General features: G+C 40.6%; 1 protein-coding gene across 1 annotated transcript in view; it reads left to right on the top strand.

Moving 5' to 3' along the window:
• The window catches only part of TMCO1 (transmembrane and coiled-coil domains 1), a 38,449-nt gene that overhangs the window by 6,108 nt on the left and 11,747 nt on the right, over nt 1-20,594 (top strand). The window contains exons 3-5 of the mRNA XM_073592858.1: nt 546-605; nt 5,740-5,786; nt 20,084-20,151. Of these exons, the coding sequence (XP_073448959.1) occupies nt 546-605; nt 5,740-5,786; nt 20,084-20,151 (175 nt within the window). The remainder of the gene's footprint in view (nt 1-545; nt 606-5,739; nt 5,787-20,083; nt 20,152-20,594) is intronic.

Here is a 20,594-nt window from a genome sequence, read left to right as displayed (position 1 = left end):
AACCTTCTCAACCTTTTCATGCGTTTTTCTGCACATGCATTACTAGAACAGCTTATTTTTGCTGAATGGGATCACCCGGATAAGCATTTTCTCCCTCCTAAGAAAATTGCAATTCTCTATCCCCTGGAGGAGAAATTCTCCAAAAAGATGAAAAATACCAGCAGTTGACGCTGCAATTTGAATGTGAATAACGGCCTAACTTATCCAGTAGACAATGCACAGATGCTTAAGAATCAAAAAACACCATTTTCGGCCGATAATTTTTGGTGGCCGAAATTTCGGTGCACCTCTAGTTTGTGGAACACCATCAGATTGGATTGGCGCTAATCATCCATCTACGTGAACTTTCTGTCTCATCTTATCTCATCTTCATCTTGCCCTGAATTTTATATATTTTGTTAATGCTTCCTTTTAAAAGTTGTACTGTACAAGAGATATTTTGACGCTAAAACTGTGCTGAATGATGGTTAATGATGATACAATTTGGGGCGATACTTGGTTTTTTGTTTTTATGTATTTATTTATTTTATGTATTTTTTTTTTAGTGGAAAAGAAAAAGGAAGCTATAACAGAATCTGCTGGACGCACACAAAAGAAAAAAATAGGTAATTATATCTTCTAGTGGCCTGTATGAAACTTGTTAAGATTTTGATATTGATTTCTTTACTGAACCCCAGGCAAAAACTAACTAACTCTAAATCTGCTCTCTGCCACATTCTAAACCTAATCTATCTAAACCTGTAAAGCAAAAATCGCTGTACTTACCTATTCTGCAGCCAAACCAGTCCGGTTTTAAGTGACGGAGGCTGTGTGTAGGAGAGGACCGACCAACGGCTGGGAAATTACGTCACCCATAGACTTGCTATGGGGCTTACATTGTCAGCTGCCTCTCCTGCACCTGCCTCCACACTGAAGCCGGGACTGGACAGGATCGGCTGCAGAATAGGAAAGTATAGAGATTTTTGCTTTACAGGTTAGATAGATTAGGTTTAGAATGTGTCAGAGAGCAGGTTTAGCATTAGGTATGTTTTGCCTGAACTTCCACTCTAAAGCCTCGTACACGCGATCAAATTTTTCGCAGACAAAGCGCCAGACTTTTGCCCGAAGGGCATGTGCTGTGAACTTGTCTTGCATACAAACGGTACACAATTGTCGGCCAACAAACACGAACGTAGTGACATACTATGTGGAATTTCAGCTCTTGTGCACCACCCTTTGGGCCCCTTCTGCTAATGTGTTTGAGCATTGATTCTGAGCATGCGTGTCTGTACTTTGGACTTTTCTGTGATGGACTTGTGTACACACGATGGGAAAATCCGACAACAGACTGTTGTCCGCGGAAAATTTATAATCCAGCCACTTGTCGGCGGAAAGTCTGACAACAATTGTCTGATGGAGCGTACAAACGGTCGGATTTTTGGCCAACAGTCATCACACAATTCCCTGCCGAAAATCCAATCGTGTATACCAGGCTTTACTTTGCTTTGGTACTTGAGTTTTTTTATAGTTTTTATAGCTCTTATTTACTTGTAATAATACACTTTTTTTTTTTTCGCAGCAGACTTTATAAGCGGACCCCTATGATTACTTAAATGTCTAACGCTGCACTATTTATTTGAGTAGTTAACAGACTATAAAGTAGAAATAATGGGGGATTTACTAAAACTGGAACACTCAGAATCTGGTGCAGCTCCGCATGGTAGCCAATCAGCTTCTAACTTCAGCTCGGTTAAATAAAGTATAAGTTCACCTTTTGTAAAAAAAAATAAATGCACATCTTTGTGGGGTGGGTGCAATTTCAGGCTCTTGCAGCCTGTCAGCCGTAAGTCGTCTACTCGTACTTCTGATAAAAGCAGACAGTTACACAATGACAGGAAGCATCAATGAGCTACCTAGAGCACTCAACAGCACCCTAGTTGTTCATTAAGAACTACAAGCTGACAGCCGCAAAGTTTGTCGGTAGTTGTAGTTCTCCCATTCACAGAACTCAAATTGTGACAGTGAGCTGGGGGCGCGAGAAGATCCCCTGGCTCACTGTCACTAGAGGCGTCAGGTCGAAGAGAGTCTGCAGCAGTGGGAACATGTTCTCAAAGGTAAACTTATCCCTTAAGCTTTGACAATAAAACCTGAAAACTGATTGGTTTCTATGCAGAGCTGCACCAGATTTTGCACCATGCAGTTTTAGTAAATAACTCCCAATATATTTTGATTGCTACTGCTCCACCAGCAACATCTCCACACCCTTTTTTTAAATTGACAACTTGCTCTATTGGCATAATCAACTGTAGCAAACCATTGGAGAGCCATACAGCCCTTGGAGATTTACTGCATTGATGGGAGCCAGATTGTGCCTGCAATATCAAGTATCTGCAAGCAGCATTTCACATACTTTATTGCAGAATTTACACAGGATGAATAAAAAAAAAAATATATTTTGCTCCTCTGATAACAGCTTGTTATAGGCACTCTACCACTTTGTGGTATACTGCCCATTAATACACAATTTTCAGGAAACTATTGTATAGTTCTTGCATAACTGTTTTCATGCTATGTTGATGAGTTAATACAAGATGCCTTCTTCAAAAAACTACCGTTTAAAAAAAAAAAAAAAAAAAATCATTAAACACTGCTGTTTTTTGAGATCTTGTATCTGAAAACTATATAATGTTTTGCAGGCTTTGATTGGCTGGATATATTTAACTTTGCCTCTCATTGTGCTCATGAAAAAATTCAGCGTCAGTCTATACAGTAATTGTATATAAAAACAAAAAGGTTTATAATTAACAAACCATCCCTAAGCCCCTGTCAGGTCGCTTTGCCTAGGCTGAAATAATGTCATCAGTTGGTTGCTGACAGGGGGAAGCATTTCCTTAAGCAACTGTCTCCAGTGTTCAGCCTGCAACATTTTTAAGCCTAGTTCACACAATGAGATTATCGTATAAATGATCGTCTGTTTTTATTCATTTGTTTGTGTATGCTAATCTCATTTTGAAAATGAATAGGTTACTAAAGGACGAAAATTCTTGTACGACAGAATAAAAATTTGGAAGTGATGTAATCTACTTGTATTGTATTGTATTTTCGGACTAAAGCTGTACTGATTAGATGAAAATCATACGATCTGTTATCGTACGAGAAAAATTTTCGTGTTTGTCCCTTTGGAAAATTTTGAACGAAAGCTGTGTACTAACCATCAGATTATCATACGATTAAGTTGAAAGCGGTATTTTTTTGTATGCTATTCTGATCATATGTACGGGGCCTAAGTCTGCAGCAAGTCACATGGTGAATTTTGGCAGCAGGAGGTGAACTTTGTCTTTCACAGACTTGTGAACACAGCCCAGAATTCTACAATTGTATCATTTTTAAGACCGCTTCTCAGTTGACGTGCATGCTGACCTCAAGTAATACCTGAACAAAGAAAGAAAAACTAAGTATTTTCAGGAGCACTTTGATCATTGTAAGAGGTAATAAGTGTTATACATTACTTGGTATGCATACACTTAACATGAGAAAAATATAGCTGATGCTAGGGCTACTTTGATTTTAAACTTTTTTTTTTTTTTTTTTTTGTACCAGAATTTTTTTTATCACTGAAAAAGTAAATTCCACAGATGCTTTATTCTGCTTATTTTTTTTACTGAGGTTTTAAAATTCCTAAAGGTTGGTTAATTTACCAGTGTTTTCAGGCTAGAGACATGGGGGTTGATATACTAAAGGGGAATAAACTGTTCACTTTGCAGAGGAATTTTCCCTTAGCTTTTCTTTTAAATTTTTTTTTTTTAATGTTCCTTGCAGATGATTGATTATGCTTTGTGAAGTAGCTTTTCACTTCATTCCCTAAGCTAAGGAAAAATTCCCTTGCAAAGTGAACAACTTTTTTGCCATTTGTAAATCAGCACCATGGTATCTGGCATAATGAATCCTTCCTTTGTCTAGATTTTTAGTCATTATTTCTTTCATAAGAAAAATTCCCCCAATGCAGTAGACTAAGTTAAATCTTTACTAAAAAATTGATGTTCAAGTGCCGCTCAACAAAACTTGAAAATCCACCACTGCGCTGCTGTACAATACGAAAAGATTAAAATTAAATAAAGCTGCCAACTTATATAAAATGGTGTGTAAATGATAATTTAAAATAGAAATAGTTTCTCTATAAATCACATCAATACATTGATACCACAAAATGTATAAATAAAAAGAATGAAATTAAGATGAAAATGGATGAAATGAATCATCCACTAGTGCTAGTAAACTCAAACAATGCATAAATATAGTGTCCGTGATAGTCCCAATAAAGTTCCCCCTCCAATGATGAACGGGAAACCATTAAACTAATAAACATAAATAAATTAGAAGATGAATATAAAACAATATTGAATAATAATGTTGATAATGATGACAACAGTCCATGCAATCTTAAATGGAAAAATGAAAAAAAATTATAAAAAAAGTCCAAAGTACTGTCAAGAGTGAATAAAGGAATCTTCCTATACAATAAAACTGTCTTCCACCACACCGACTGTGATTGTGATCCACTCTTATGGAGCCGCACTCACCAAAAAATATTGCCTCGCACTCTCATGCTCAGCGTCTGGGCAGTAACACAGTCCCCCGGGCTAATCAAGATATGAGGAACTGTAATCAAGGCAATGAAGTTCTTCAATTTACAGCAATACTCATCGTGAGGAGAATTATCCACATGAAAAGAAACAATGCTTTTAATTTATCGCAGAGTCCTAGGACTATCTGCCTGGGAAAGAAAGCAGTAGCTGAGATATTATGAAATCACTCCCATTAAGATTCAGTGACTAAGTGCACAACATGACAGACAAGCGAACAGCTATTACTTCAGAATAACAAAAGGATCTGCCACCACTACTGCCGATCCAGTGTATGGCCGTTTAAGAAGCTTTCTTTCCCAGTCAGATAGTCCTTGAACTCTGCGATAAATTAAAGCATTGTTTCTTTTCGTGTGGATACTTCTCCTCACGATGAGTATTGCTGTAAATTGAAGAACTTTACTCGCCTTGATTACAGTTCCTCATATCTTGATTATCCCCGGGGGACTGTGTTACTGCCCAGACGCTGAGCATGAGAGTGCGAGGCAATATTTTTTGGGTGAGTGCGGCTCCATAAGAGAGGATCACAGTCGGTGTGGTGGAAGACAGTTTTATTGTATAGGAAGATTCCTTTATTCACTCTTTTGACACACAGTACTTTGCATGGACTTTTTTTATAATTTTTTTTTCATTTTTCCATATAAGATTGCACAGACTTTTGTCATCATTATCAACATTATTATTCAATATTGTTTTATCGCTTATTCATCTTCTAATTTATTTATGTTTATTAGTTTAATGGTTTCCCGTTCATCATTGGAGGGGGAACTTTATTGGGACTATCACGGACACTATATTTATGCATTGTTTGAGTTTACTAGCACTAGTGGATGATTCATTTCATCCATTTTCATCTTAATTTCATTCTTTTTATTTATACATTTTGTGGTATCAATGTATTGATGTGATTTATAGCGCCACTATTTCTAAGTTAAATCTTTGCCAAATTAAGAAAAAGGATAATTATGATGTTCGTGTAACCGTTTCTGTACTGTTGCCTGTGTGAATCAGTGCCGAAGTGCCACCCTGTCTGTTTTTCCTGCTCGTTGAAGCATCGATTAACCAGACATTTTTCATATAAATTTTAGTGACAGAAATGTGTTTGTCATTTTTACAGAACGTCAGGAAGAGAAGCTAAAAAATAATAACCGTGATCTATCTATGGTAAGTGGTATTTTAATGAAGTATAAATATCAAATTTCTACATACATCTTGTCAAAAACGTATTCTGCTACATGTTTTTTGACACATGTAATATTGATTAGTTTGCATGAAAGTCATAGTGCCTACAAACTATGGTGTATGTGTGTGTTTAGTGTATACAGTAGTTTACATACTCTGGCAGAATTTGATTTCTTGACCATTTTTCAGAGAATATGAATTGATAACACATTGGCTGAATCCATTTATTATCAATCAACTGTGTTTACTCTTTTTAAATCATAATTACAACAGAAACTTCCCAACTGACCCTGTTCAAAAGTCTACATACCCCAGTTCTTAATACCGTGTATTGCCTCCTTTAACATCAATGACAGCTTGAAGTCTTTTGTGGTATTTGTGGATGAGGCTCCTTATCTTCTCAGATGGTAAAGCTGCCCATTCCTCTTGGCATAAAGCCTCCCAGTTCTTGTAAATTCTTGGGCTGTCTTTCATGACCTGCACGTTTGAGATCTCCCCAGAGTGGCTCACTGATATTGAGGTCAGGAGACTGAGATGGCCACTCCAGAACCTTCACTTTATTCTGCTGTAGCCAATGACAGGTCACCTTGGCTTTGTGTTTTGGATCTTTGTTGTGTTGGAGTGTCCAAGTACACCCCATGCGCAGCTTCCTGGCTGATTGAATGCAAATGTTCCTCCAGTATTTTTTGATAACATACTGCATTCATCTTGCCATCAAATTTGACCAAATTCCCTGTGCCTTTGTAGCTCACACATCCCCAAAACATCAGCGATCCACCTCCCGTGTTTCACAGTAGGAATGGTGTACCTTTCATCATAGGCCTTGTTGACTCCTCTCCAAATGTTGCGTTTATGGTTGTTGCCAAAAAGCTCAATTTTGGTCTAATCATTCCGAATGACTTTGTGCCAGATGGTTTGAGGTTTGTCTCTGTGCTGTTTGGCGTAAGCGGGATACTTTGTGGCATTTGCGTAGTAATGGCTTTCTTCTGGTGACTCGACCATGCAGCCCATCTTTCTTCAAGTGCCTCCTTATTGTGCCTCTTGAAACGGCCACACCGCATGTTTTCAGAGAGTCCTGTATTTCACCTGAAGTTATTTCTGGGTTTTGTTTTGCATCCCAAACAATTTTCCTGGCAGTTGTGGCTGAAATTTTAGTTGGTCTATCTGACCATGGTTTGGTTTCAACAGAACCCCTCATTTTCCACTTCTTGATTAGAGTTTGATCACCGCTGATTAGCATTCCTTGGTATATCCCTTTCCTGTTTTATACAGTTCAACTACCTTTTCCCGCAGATCCTTTGACAATTCTTTGCTTTCCCCATGACTCAGAATCGTCAGTACAGCACTGGATGAAAGGTGCAAGGGTCTGTCAGGAGTCCAGAAACTTTATATACCTTTTATATACCTTTTATACACACACACAAATTGCATGCAAACAGATCACAAGTGAGGATAGTCACCTTTAATAGCCATTCAAACCCATTTGTGTCAACTTGTGTGCATGTTATCAGGCCAAAATTACCGGGGTATGTAAACTTTTGATCAGGGTCAGTTGAGTAGTTCCTGTTGTCATGATTTAAAAACAGTAAACACAGTTGATTGATAATGAATGGCTTCAGCCAAACACTAACCACGAGTGCAAGAAAAGTTTGTGTTATCATTCATATTATCTGAAAAATGGCCAAGAAATCATAAATTCTGCCAGGTGTGTAAACTTATGAGCACAACTGTATATATTTTTTTAAGAATTGTTTATTTACTTATCTTTTACTACTAATGGTGGCGATCAGTGATGGTGCTCATAATGGGACTGCGATAGCTCTGGGCTGTTATTGTACAAAGCCGATCAGCGGGTCCCAGCCGTGAATTGGCTGGGAGTTGCTGACAGGCTCCCGCTGTGTACACTCACAGCGGGAGGGACATGCACATGCCCCAAAACCGGAAGTAGGCAGTGATGTATGGATACATCGATTTTACCTGTGCATGCTGCCCATCCGCAGGATTGCGGGTGGTTAAAGGTGAATTTTGGTATGTATATAGAAAATATTGCAAAAATGTCTTTTACAGTTTGTCTTTATACCACAAATAAAGACTGACCAGGCTTTTGCTAGTAGTCGGAAAGTTTGTCTGGTCTCATTTAATCTTATATTTCTCATATCTCTTATTTATTTATTTTTTTAATTTATGAATAGGGGAAGGATGCACAACTATGTTATTGCTGTCTATATCTTCATTGGAAAAATTCTCCTTTATTCTGTCCCACTGACAATATTGTCACCCCACAGGTAGTTAGGAAAAATCTCCAGTAGGTCACAGACAACAATAACAAACTAAAAAATAAAGAATGACGGCGCCCTCTAAGTGCAGCATGTATAAAAATATATTTATTACAATAGATTAAAAACACTCACATTTGAGTTGCTAAAAACCAGCATTTAAAGTAGTTTCATCCGCGTGCTCCCGGGGGATGTGGGTGTCACGGGCCAGTGGAGGGGTCCTGGGATGTGAGTCCTGTGACCTGGGTCCTGGTGGCTGTTCCGGTGGTGCCCAGGGTCCTCGGAGCCTCCGGGCGGCTAGGATATAGGTCATGTATCCTCCGTGGAGCGCCGTGCTGTCTTGCGTCTTTACTTCCGGGAGCGGGGTGAGACGGGCGGTGCTTCGCGTTCGGAGCATGCGTGCTCCTTCATCAGGCTTTGCTGGTGGCCATATTCAGTGTGGGAACTTATACCATAGGCACAGGGAAGGGTGGAGAGGTGATTGCATGGAGGGCGGGACTATGTATAGTGACTGGGCGTATCGGTAACCATGGAGATGGGGTGTACACAATAAGAAAAGAGAGTGGGGGGGGACGGGGAAGGGGAGGGGGAGGAGATGAATGTAATGTGAACGAGTATGTTTTGGTAAGAATATGTATATATGTGTGTATATAGATCGTGGGGTAAGGAGCATTGGCCATTGCTACGGGTTGGATTGTACTCTTATTCCTAATACCCGTCTGGAAGCACACATCCCCTCATTCCCCCTTCCTCTTTGTCCCCAGCTTGTGCGTCTTTTTTCCATTACCATCATAGCGTCAATTCTCCCCATATATACCGCCCACCTCCCTATAATTATATACTTCTATTCTCCTTACCCCACGATCTATATACACACATATATACATATTCTTACCAAAACATACTCGTTCACAATACATTCATCTCCCCCCCCCCCCACCCCTTCCCCGCCCTCTCCCCGTCCCCCATCACTCTCCTTTCTTATTGTGTACACCCCATCTCCATGGTTACCGATACGCCTAGTCACTATACATAGTCCTGCCCTCCATCCAATCACCTCTCCACCCTTCCCCGTGCCTATGGTATAAGTTCCCACACTGAATATGGCCACCAGCATAGCCTGATGAAGGAGCACGCATGCTCTGAACGCGAAACACCACCCGCCTCACCCCGCTCCCGGAAGTAAAGACTCAGGACAGCACGGCGCTTAATGGAGGATCCATGACCTATATCTTAGCCGCTCTGAGGACTCTCTGCACCACCGGAACAGCCACCAGGACCCAGGTCACAGGACTCACATCCCAGGACCCCTCCACTGGCCCGTGACACCCACATCCCCCGGGAGCAGGCGGATGAAACTACTTTAAAGTGGATGTAAACCCAAAAAAAAACATTTTTTTGTTTTTTGATATCATACTGTAGAGTATAAGATTTCCTATCATTTGAGCCCAGTCTTGTCACACAGAGTTAATCCATCTCTGAGCAATCCTCTTTTATTGTTCAGTGAGAAAAATCTTGACAAAGTGAGAAAAACTTTGTCAAATACTCCCCCTTGCTGTGAATGACAGCCTAAGTTAAGACACATGCAGTATTTTTTAATTCCCTCCCCCACTCCTTTCTTCAGCAGCTCTGCAAGGATTGGCTGTTCCACACCTCAGCATGATTGGGCATGCTGAAGTCATGTGGTGTCTTTCCTGACTTTTCACTGGATGTTAGAGATCATAGCAGAAGTTCAGTGTTAGAAATACACAGGGGAGTGTAGAGGTGGGCGGGGAGTATACTGACATCACGACTCCACCCACCGAGCTCCAGACAGCAGACCCACCCACAGAATCTGCAGTTTTTTGGCTCTCATAACAGACAGAGGGGAGACATTTGACAGGTAAGGATACATGCAGGAGGCATGTACATCCTTATAGATAACCCCTATGACAGTAGTTTAGAAAGGATGACATTGGGTTTACATCCACTTTAAATGCTGGTTTTTAGCAACTCAAATGTGAGTGTTTTTAATCTATTGTAATAAATATATTTTTATACATGCTGCACTTAGAGGGCGCCGTTCTTCTTTCTTTTTTATTGTTCCAGAGCTTCTTCTAGCTTTTATAGACTGGCTGCCCTTCATTTTACTCAGCATCATTTTATCCTTACATGGGCTAATACCTGAACTTGTGAAACACATCTATCATCACCAAGTTCCCCCTCTCAGGAACCCCTAACCCTCCCCCTTCCCCCCACCTTTTTGGTTATGTGTACGCGGCTATATCCATTGTGCGCCATATTAACCCCTTGATCGAACAATAACAAACTGGGATTCCAGTATTTTCCTATTCTTTAATGTCATCTGTGTGCTCTATTTTTTGGGACACAAGAGGCCCAATGAGAGCAGTAAAAATTGTCCGGGATGAAAATAAAAAAGGGAAAAAAAAAGAGAAACTGCGCTATGGTGAAAAACGAATAAACACGTGTACCAATATCAAAAGAGTATTAGTGAAATACCGTATGGAAAATTATTGTGAAGAAAACTATAAAAGCAGCAATTCTCATGCATAACATAAATACAGTGATCAGATTGGAAAAATATAGAATCGCACTACATATAAATATAGTGTATGAAATAAATGCACTTTCACACACTAACCCAATGAGACTAGTGATAACAAGCTATTAACTGTATGACCATGTATAATGTGAATAAAAATTATAACATGACAACAAAACAAACAAAAAATTGGATGAAAACTGATTCAATACACAATTCATTAAATAAACATGTGAAAAAAATGTGTCCAAAAGACCTAAATGACGATATCACCCATGAACTATAAATATTAAATTAAAGTGATAATAAAGTCCATCCATATATTGTGAGACTTCCAATATAATGTGGAAAGCTTGTGTATGGTCCACCACCAATGAATAGAGGGTTGCTGCTTACCAGATCCCCCTTGATCCCCCCCCCCCCACTACAGAGGATCAAGGGAAGACTGTGTTTAAAGGTTGCCTTCCAGGGCGTATCAGATGCAGCCAAAGGTCTGGACTTGTTGGCGATAATAATAAAGTCTCCAAAAACGCCAAACGGAACTCATAATACTTCAAATGTCATCATAGCACTTCCCAGCTCATAGGAGGATATGCATGACATGTAAAGACATGAAAGGCTGCAATAGTGTAAAACCTTTAACCTTTAATAGTGTAAAACCTTTAAAGGGGCACGTGCCCCTTTCTATTACGAAACGCATAGGGCGGAGCAACGCGCTTGCGTCACCTCTTATCGCTGTTGATGATTCCAGTAGGACGGGCTTGTCTGAGTGCTTACTGGCCGGCGCACCAGACATATAGGAGCTTTTTCTACTACATAATTGTGAGTGCAATATTGTGTTTTTAAAACAATAATAACATTTAAAGATTTTACACTATTAGTGCCTTTTATGTATTTACATGCCATGCATAGCCTCCCAAGAGCTGGGAAGTGCTATGATGACATTTGAAGTATTATGAGTTCCGTTTGGCGTTTTGTTTTCATTAGCCTCATTGGGTTAGTGTGTAAATGTGCATTTATTTCATACACTATATTCATATGTAGCGCAATTCTATATTTTTCCAAAAATTGTCCGGGGTCTTAATCCTTTCCTGCTTTATTCCAAAACAGAAAAAAATATTGTGGCTAGAGTTTTATCCAAGGTCCATAAACTTATCACAAAAGGTTTGCTTCTGTGCCAAGCATCAGACACTGCAAGTAATCTAAACCCTTATGCCGTGTACACATGGGCGGACTTTTCGGCATCAAAGGTCCGACGGTCTTTCCTTACGGACTTTCGACGGACTTTTGATGGACTTCCAATGGGCTTTAGAACGAACGGACTTGCCTACACACGATCACACCAAAGTCCGACGGATTCGTACGTGATGACGTACGACCGGACTAAAATAAGGAAGTTGATAGCCAGTAGCCAATAGCTGCCCTAGCATCGGTTTTTGTCCGTCGGACTAGCATACAGACGAGCGGATTTTTCGACCGGACTCGAGTCCGTCCGAAAGGTTTGAAACATGTTCCAAATCTAAAGTCTGTCACATTTTCGACAGAAAAGGTCCGCTGCAGGTCCGATGAAGCCCACACACGGTCGAATTGTCCGACTAATTTGTTCCGTTTGACAAGTTTGGTCGAAAAGTCCGGCCGTGTGTACACGGCATTACTTTGCAAGCTTTAATAATGGGCCTTTTTTCTCATACATGTTCTTTTTGCAGGTGTCTTTTTATCTCAATCTACTGTAACTTTTAGTGGTTTAGCTGTCCTTGGCTGAAGGCACTGCCTACTGTTACATGATATTTTTACATAATCTTTACTCCCCTGCAAGGATAAAGACAAACTACAAAATGATACTTTTTTACATAGCTGCATATTTTTTTTCACAATAGCCAGAATAAACATGTTAAGAAAAAGAAGGTAGTTTCAAGCACAGGATAGTATTCAGATCTGAAAATAGTGGGCATATCCATCCATGCTTTTGGCCTCATGCACACTGGACTTTTAGCCCCGGTGCATGAGATCTTAACTTTTTATTGTGGGCAGGAGGCATAGGTGCACCATCCAGCCCTGCTGCTGACAGCCTGTAAATCTCTATGCGAAGCTGACAACTGCAACAGCTGGATGATGCACCAAATGGTACCAACATTTAGGGCAGTATCAGCTCAGGGATGATTGCTCGAAATGCAGACTGCTTGCATTCTGGGGCTTAAATCTCTGTGCATGTACTGCCCTAAACATTAACAAGAGCAAAATGTTCCCCTGGGGTGGGATTTTGGAGGCATTACCACAAAAAGTATATTGATAGTAAGAAATATTTTATTACAAAAACAGAAATATAACACACAATAATCAAAGTATACCATAACACATATAAAAATACAAATATAGAATTGCATCGGGAGTGCAGGTAACAACAAGAGGTGGTATATGTCACACACGACAATAAATGAAAACCAGACTGATATTATAAGATGGAGTGGGTCTCACTAAACCATGCAATAAGGTGTTCTCCAAAGTAAAATCTAGTAAATGCCCCCAATCCATCAGAGTATATTACCTATGGCAGCCAAGAGCGCAGCACTGGTGCACCGTCCACCTCCGATCACAAGATCAGAGTGGATGGGCTAAGGTATATATTCACAGTGGAGGCACTCCCAGCTGATTGTGATGACAATCAGCTGGGCGCCGTGTGTTCCCTGAGTTGTCTCCTCCCGTTCACCACAGCTGTCAAGCAGACAGCCTATGTCTGCCCCCGTGACGGTGCGTTACAGTCTGGTTAACGCACGTGCGCGGTGGGGAACCGGGGCCGGCGTGCGTGGGGGGGCGCGGCGCGGTCCACTCCCAGGGGGTCCAGGATTGGACGAGGAGGACGGGATGCCGTTTCATAGGCTGTCTGCTTGACAGCTGTGGTGAACGGGAGGAGACAACTCAGGGAACACACGGCGCCCAGCTGATTGTCATCACAATCAGCTGGGAGTGCCTCCACTGTGAATATATACCTTAGCCCATCCACTCTGATCTTGTGATCGGAGGTGGACGGTGCACCAGTGCTGCGCTCTTGGCTGCCATAGGTAATATACTCTGATGGATTGGGGGCATTTACTAGATTTTACTTTAGAGAACACCTTATTGCATGGTTTAGTGAGACCCACTCCATCTTATAATATCAGTCTGGTTTTCATTTATTGTCGTGTGTGACATATACCACCTCTTGTTGTTACCTGCACTCCCGATGCAATTCTATATTTGTATTTTTATATGTGTTATGGTATACTTTGATTATTGTGTGTTATATTTCTGTTTTTGTAATAAAATATTTCTTACTATCAATATACTTTTTGTGGTAATGCCTCCAAAATCCCACCCCAGGGGAACATTTTGCTCTTGTTCATGTTATTAAGGGATGTGGCATACCTTTTTGCTACTTCTGGTCAGAACCTCCTTTTTTTGCCCTAAACATTAGTACGACTGGTTGTACTGCCCAGTCCTTTTCAGCCTTTCACAGAGTTTTACAGGCTGATGGCAGAGGGACTGGCAAATTCACCTGTGTCTTCTGCCTACACCAAAACCCTGGGATCTCATGCAACTTGGGCTAAATGCCCAGAGTACATGAGGCCTTAACAACAGTCACTTTATTTTGGACTATTTGACATTACTATCGTAACCGAAATTGTTGTTTGATGGAATCGATTGCTAGTTGCCTGGCTGTCATTTTGACCCTCAAAACAATTATGCAGATGAGGTCTTGACTTTTATGACGTACCTCCAGATCGTTGACTCAAAGTACAGAATCTAAAGAGTCAGCCTAACAGTCAGGCAGCTTAGAATTGTTGGGAGATTTACATTCGTAGCCTTTGTGTTGCAGTCAGGAAAGGTTACAAAAAAAAAGTTTAGAAATACATTCTTTTGCCAAAGGAAGGATCTCCAGAAAAAGCCAAATATACAGTATACGGTGATACCTCGGTTCACAAACGCTTCTGTTCACGAACGCTTCTGTTCACGAATAACTCGGTTTGCGAACAGAAAAGTTCATAAAAAATTGCTTCAGTACGCGATCTCCGCTTCAGTTTATGAACACGAGCCATGGCCATTTTCCCTGCTCTGACACATGGTTGTGACTTCCTGTAGGTGGATCAGGGTCACAGAGAAGAGTACTATGAGTGTACTGTAAGACACTTACAGTATTTTGACGCTTTTTGGTGTGCTTTTTAGTACTGTACTGTACATATCCCGGTGCACACTTGCTTTTACAGTTTTGTGTGCTTTTGTTTTTCTTGTGTCTATCTAGCAAGGTTACTCTGTGGTATAAGCAAGGAAGCTGAGATTTCTGCAGTGTGTAAATGTGCTTTTACTATACAAAGATGCTGTACATACAAAACTATTACAATCTTAGGAATACAATACAAGACTGACAGATATCTATAACAAGCAAAATGCCTAGCAAATGAACAGCCTATGGTCTATATCAGTACAAATACACTTAAAGGTTACTTATCTTCTGTTACTGTATGTTCGTGATCTCCATTGGCAACGATTCTCCTGGAGCATCAGGCACCTTTCCTCTATCATGAGTGGCTTCTGATCTTGCCACATGATGGTGTGTGTGTGTCAGTCTCTACTCACCCCTTTTATGTGTCAGGCTGTTTACCATAGTTGCCAAACAACAGAAAACATACCTGTTTACTGTAGCTGTAGAAACAATGGACTGTTGAAAACTGTCAATTGAATACAAAAATGATATCTACGTACCCATTGTCTACTCAAGCCAACACCTGACAGTAATCTAACAGTCATTCTTTCAGTTTAAGAGCTGAAAGAATCTCAAACAAGTAAATCTCTTGTGTACTGTAGCTATAGAGACAATAGCCTGTTGAAAACTGTCAAATGAATACAACAATGGTATCTAACCCCATTGTATGAAACAGCATTTGTTTGAGAAATCTACTCAAGCCAAAAAACTGACAGTAATCTGACCAACTCACTATTGTAATGTCCCATGTATCTTATGTCTGATTAATATAAAAAATCATATTTTTAACAAACACAACACAGCTTTTTAGCACATACTGTACTGTACTGGACATCAATTATGGCTCCAAAGAAAATTTAGAGCAAGCATGGTGGTAAGAAGAAGGTGCGGAGCAGTAATGAAGGTCACAAGAATGTGCAGAGCGGAAATGGTGGTAAAAAAAAAGTGCAGAGCGGTAATAAAGGTGACAAGAATGTGCAGAGCAGGAATTCTAATGCCGCGTACACACGATCGGAAATTCGGCCAGCAAAAGACCGATGGGAGCTTTTGGTCAGATAATGCGACCGTGTGTATGCTCCATCTGAATTTTGCTGGCCGAATTCCAGCCAGCAAAATATTAACAGCATGTTCTCAATTTTTCGGTCGGAAAAAGTTCCTATCCGAAAATGCGATCATCTGTAGCAATTCCTACGCATGCTCGGAAGCATTGAACTTCATTTTCTCGGCTCGTCGTAGTGTTGTACGTCACCGCGTTCTTGACGGTCGAAAGTTCAGCGAACTTTTGTGTGACCGTGTGTATGCAAGGCAAGCTTGAGCGGAATCTCATCGGAAAAGCCATCATCAAGAATAAGGTTGTGAACAAAATAACCATTGAGCTGAAGAAGAAATTATAGTAAAGGATGACCGTGGTGTTCGTGTGACTGATCTGACCTCGGAGTACAAGATGATGAAGTCGACAAGCTCAACTATTTTGAAGAACAAAGCTGCCATCAAAGGAGCTGTTGTCGCAAAAGGAGTAACGTTGTTAACCAAGCAGAGGACACAAGTGCTGAAAGAGGTGGAAAAACTTTTGTTAGTGTGATTTAATGAGAAACAGCTGGCAAGTGATAGTGTTAGTGAAGCTATGATCTGTGAAAAAGCCAGGACATAGCACAGTGATTTACTGCAAACAAACCCCTCTACAAGTGCAACAAATGAAGAATTTAAAGCCAGTAGAGGGTGATTTGAAAAATTCTGCAAGAGAAGTGGCATCCACAGTGTGACAAAACATAATGAGGCTTCCAGTTCTGACAAGGCCGGTGCAGAAGCCTACAAAGAAAGAATTTGGGGAATTCTTTAAAACAGAAGGATACATCGCTCAACAAGTGTTCAACTGTGATGAAACAGGGCTCTTCTGGAAAAAGATGCCGAACAGAACCTATATCGCGCAGGAAGCACTGCCGGGGCACAAGCCCATGAAGGATAGATTGACCCTTTTGCTGTGTGCAAGCGCCGATCTGAAGATAAAGCCACTACTGTTGTACCATTCCCTGACCCCTCATGCATTCAGGGAACAGAATGTGAACAAGGCCAGACTGCCTGTCATGTGGAGGACAAGGCAATTGTTCATGGAATGACTTGCACGAGGTGTTTGCACCTACCGTAAAAAAATATCTTTCTGACAACCAACTGCCTGAAAGGTGCATTCTTCTGATGGACAATGCCCCGGCACACCCTCCAGCCTTGATATGGATGCTGAGTATGACTTCATAAAGGTCAAGTCCCAACCCCCCCACACGACAGCTCTTCTGCAGCTGATGAACCAGCAAGTGATCTGCAACTTCAAAAAGCTGTACACAAAAGCGCTCCTCACTAAGTGTTTTAATGTCACTAAAGAGACGTCCTTGACTCTGAAATTTTTTCTTCCAGAATTCCTTCAATGTTCTCCATTGCGTTAACCCCATTGAGAAAGTCTGGGAAGAGGTCACTCACCGAACCTCAAACTCAGTCTGAAGGAAACTGTGGCCAGAATGTGTCACTGAACGTGACTTTAAAGGGTCTGATGCAGATGTAGTGAAAGGAGATTGTGTCCATGGACAATTGTATGGATCTGGATGTTGATGGTGCAGACGTAGAGGAGCTTGTTGAGGAACATAAGGAGGAGCTGACCACGGAAGAACTTTCTGAACTACACAGTTAGCAGCAGCAGCCTTTTTTGAGGATCATTCCATTGAGGAAGACAGGGAGGAGGTTAGCAGTGATGCCATAAAATCCGTTATGGAAAAAATGCAATGAATACCATGTTTTTTTTTTTGAGAAGCACCACCCCAACGTAACTGAATCGAACAGAGTGTTAAATCTGATGAATGAAGGTATACTGTGATATCTGGCACCAAGCCATAAGCAGCAGACAACTTTCTCAGCCGGCTTGCCTTCTTCCCATACTGCATCCTGTTGCTATCTCTTCCTCAAGTAAGAGATGCGCGCACACACCTGGTCATCCACTTGATGTAAAAGAAAATGTGATTCATAAGACCAAGCCACCTCCTTCAATTGCTCTGTGGTTTAGTTCTGATGCTCATGTACCCACTGTAGGTGCTTTTGGCTGTGGGCACGGGGCAGTATGGGCACCTTGACTGATCTGCAGCCCCATACGTAACAAACTGCGATGCACTGTGTGTTCTGACACCTTTTCATCAGAACCAGCACTTTTTCCTCAATTTAAGCTGCTTTTGCTCTTCTTTTTGGATCGTACTACTCGAACCAACCTTCATTGCTGCCCAATATATCCCACCCACTTCCAGATGCCATTGTAACAAAATCAATGCGATTCACTTTACCTGTCAGTAGTCATAGTGTTATGGCTGATCATTGTATATGTATGTTTGTTATATATATATATATATATATATATATATATATATATATATATATATATATATATATAATTAGTGTAAAATATACAGTCAGGTCCATGAATATTGGGACATTGACACAATTCAAATCTTTTTGCCTCTATACGCCACCACAATGGATTTGAAATGAAACAAACAAGATGTGCTTTAACTGCAGACTTTAAGCTTTAATTTGAGGGTATTTATTTACATCCAAATCAGGTGAACGGTGTAGGAATTACAACTGTTTGTATATGTGCCTCCCACTTTTTGAGGGACCAAAAGTAATGGGACAGATTAACAATCATCCATCAAACTTTCACTTTTTAATACTTGGTTGCAAATCCTTTGCAGTCAATTACAGCCTGAAGTCTGGAACGCATAGACATCACCAGACGCTGGGTTTCATCCCTGGTGATGCTCTGCCAGGCCTCTACTGTAACTTTCTTCAGTTCCTGCTTGTTCTTGGGGCATTTTCCCTTCAGTTTTGTCTTCAGCAAGTGAAATGCATGCTCAATCGGATTCAGGTCAGGTGATTGACTTGGCCATTGCATAACATTCCACTTATTTCCCTTAAACTCTTTGGTTGCTTTCGCAGTATGCTTCGGGTCATTGTCCATCTGCACTGTGAAGCGTCGTCCAATGAGTTCTGAAGCATTTTGCTGATTATGAGTAGATAATATTGCCCGAAACACTTCAGAATTCATCCTGCTGCTCTTGTCAGCAGTCACATCATCAATAAATACAAGAGAACCAGTTGCATTGGCAGCCATACATGCCCACGCCATGACACTACCACCACCATGCTTCACTGATGAGGTGGTATGCTTTGGATCATGAGCAGTTTCTTTCCTTCTCCATACTCTTCTCTTCCCATCACTCTGGTACAAGTTGATCTTGGTCTCATCTGTCCATAGGATGTTGTTCCAGAACTGTGAAGGCTTTTTTTAGATATTGTTTGGTAAACTCTAATCTGGCCTTCCTGTTTTTGAGGCTCACCAATGGTTTACATCTTGTGGTGAACCCTCTGTATTCACTCTGGTGAAGTCTTCTCTTGATTGTTGACTCTGACACACATACACCTACCTCCTGGAGAGTGTTCTTGATATGGCCAACTGTTGTGAAGGGTGTTTTCTTCACCAGGGAAAGAATTCTTCGGTCATCCACCACAGTTGTTTTCCGTGGTCATCCGGGTCTTTTGGTGTTGCTGAGCTCACCGGTGCGTTCTTTCTTTTTAAGGATGTTCCAAACACTTGATTTGGCCACACCTAATGTTTTCGCTATCTCTCTGATGGGTCTGTTTTTGTTTTTTCAGGCTAATGATGATGGCTTGCTTCACTGATCGTGACAGCTCTTTGGATCTCTTATTGAGAGTTGACAGCAACAGATTCCAAATGCAAATAGCACACTTGAAATTAACTCTGGACCTTTTATCTGCTCCTTGTAAATGGGATAATGAGGGAATAACACACCTGACCATGGAACTGCTGAGCAGCCAATTGTCCCATTACTTTTGGTCCCTTAAAAAGTGGGAGACACATATACAAACTTGTTCCTGACTGACACATATACAAACTGTTGTAATTCCTACACCGTTCACCTGATTTAGATGTAAATACCCTCAAATTTAAAGCTGAAAGTCTGCAGTTAAAGCACATCTTGTTTGTTTAATTTCAAATCCATTGTGGTGATGTATAGAGCCAAAAAGATTTGAATTGTGTTGATGTCCCAATATTTATGAACCTGACTGTAATATATATAATATTATACAATTGTATGTATGTATGTATGTAACATGACATTTACCATATTGCAGATAAAAGGTTTCTAACATTTATGTCTGTTAATAGGTGCGCATGAAGTCCATGTTTGCCATTGGATTTTGTTTCACAGCTTTGATGGGAATGTTCAACTCAATGTAAGTTATCTCATCTTTCATGCATGAATAAGCAGAGGATGTTCTGAAAAAAATACATATCAAAACACCTAGATTGAGAGAGATAGATATCTATAGGTGTGTGCGTGTGTATATATGTATGTATATGTTAGTGTGTGTGTGTGTGTGTGTGTGTGTGTGTGTATGTATATATATATATATATTTTACAGTATCTCACAAAAGTGAGTACACCCCTCGCATTTTTGTAAATATTTTATTATATATTTTCATGCAACAACACTGAAGAAATGACACTTTGCTACAGTGTAAAGTAGTGAGTGTACAGCTTGTATAACAGTGTAACCTATGGTGTAACCATACAGCAGTTTAACAGGACAGGTTCCATTTAGAACAGGTCTCGCCATGGACGACCAAAGAAGTTGAGTGCACGTGTTCAGCGTCATTATCAGAGGTTGTCTTTGGG

Source organism: Aquarana catesbeiana, linkage group LG07, assembly GCF_042186555.1.
Source record: "Aquarana catesbeiana isolate 2022-GZ linkage group LG07, ASM4218655v1, whole genome shotgun sequence".
Taxonomy (NCBI): Eukaryota; Metazoa; Chordata; class Amphibia; order Anura; family Ranidae; genus Aquarana; species Aquarana catesbeiana.
This window is presented reverse-complemented; position numbering and strand designations above follow the sequence as displayed.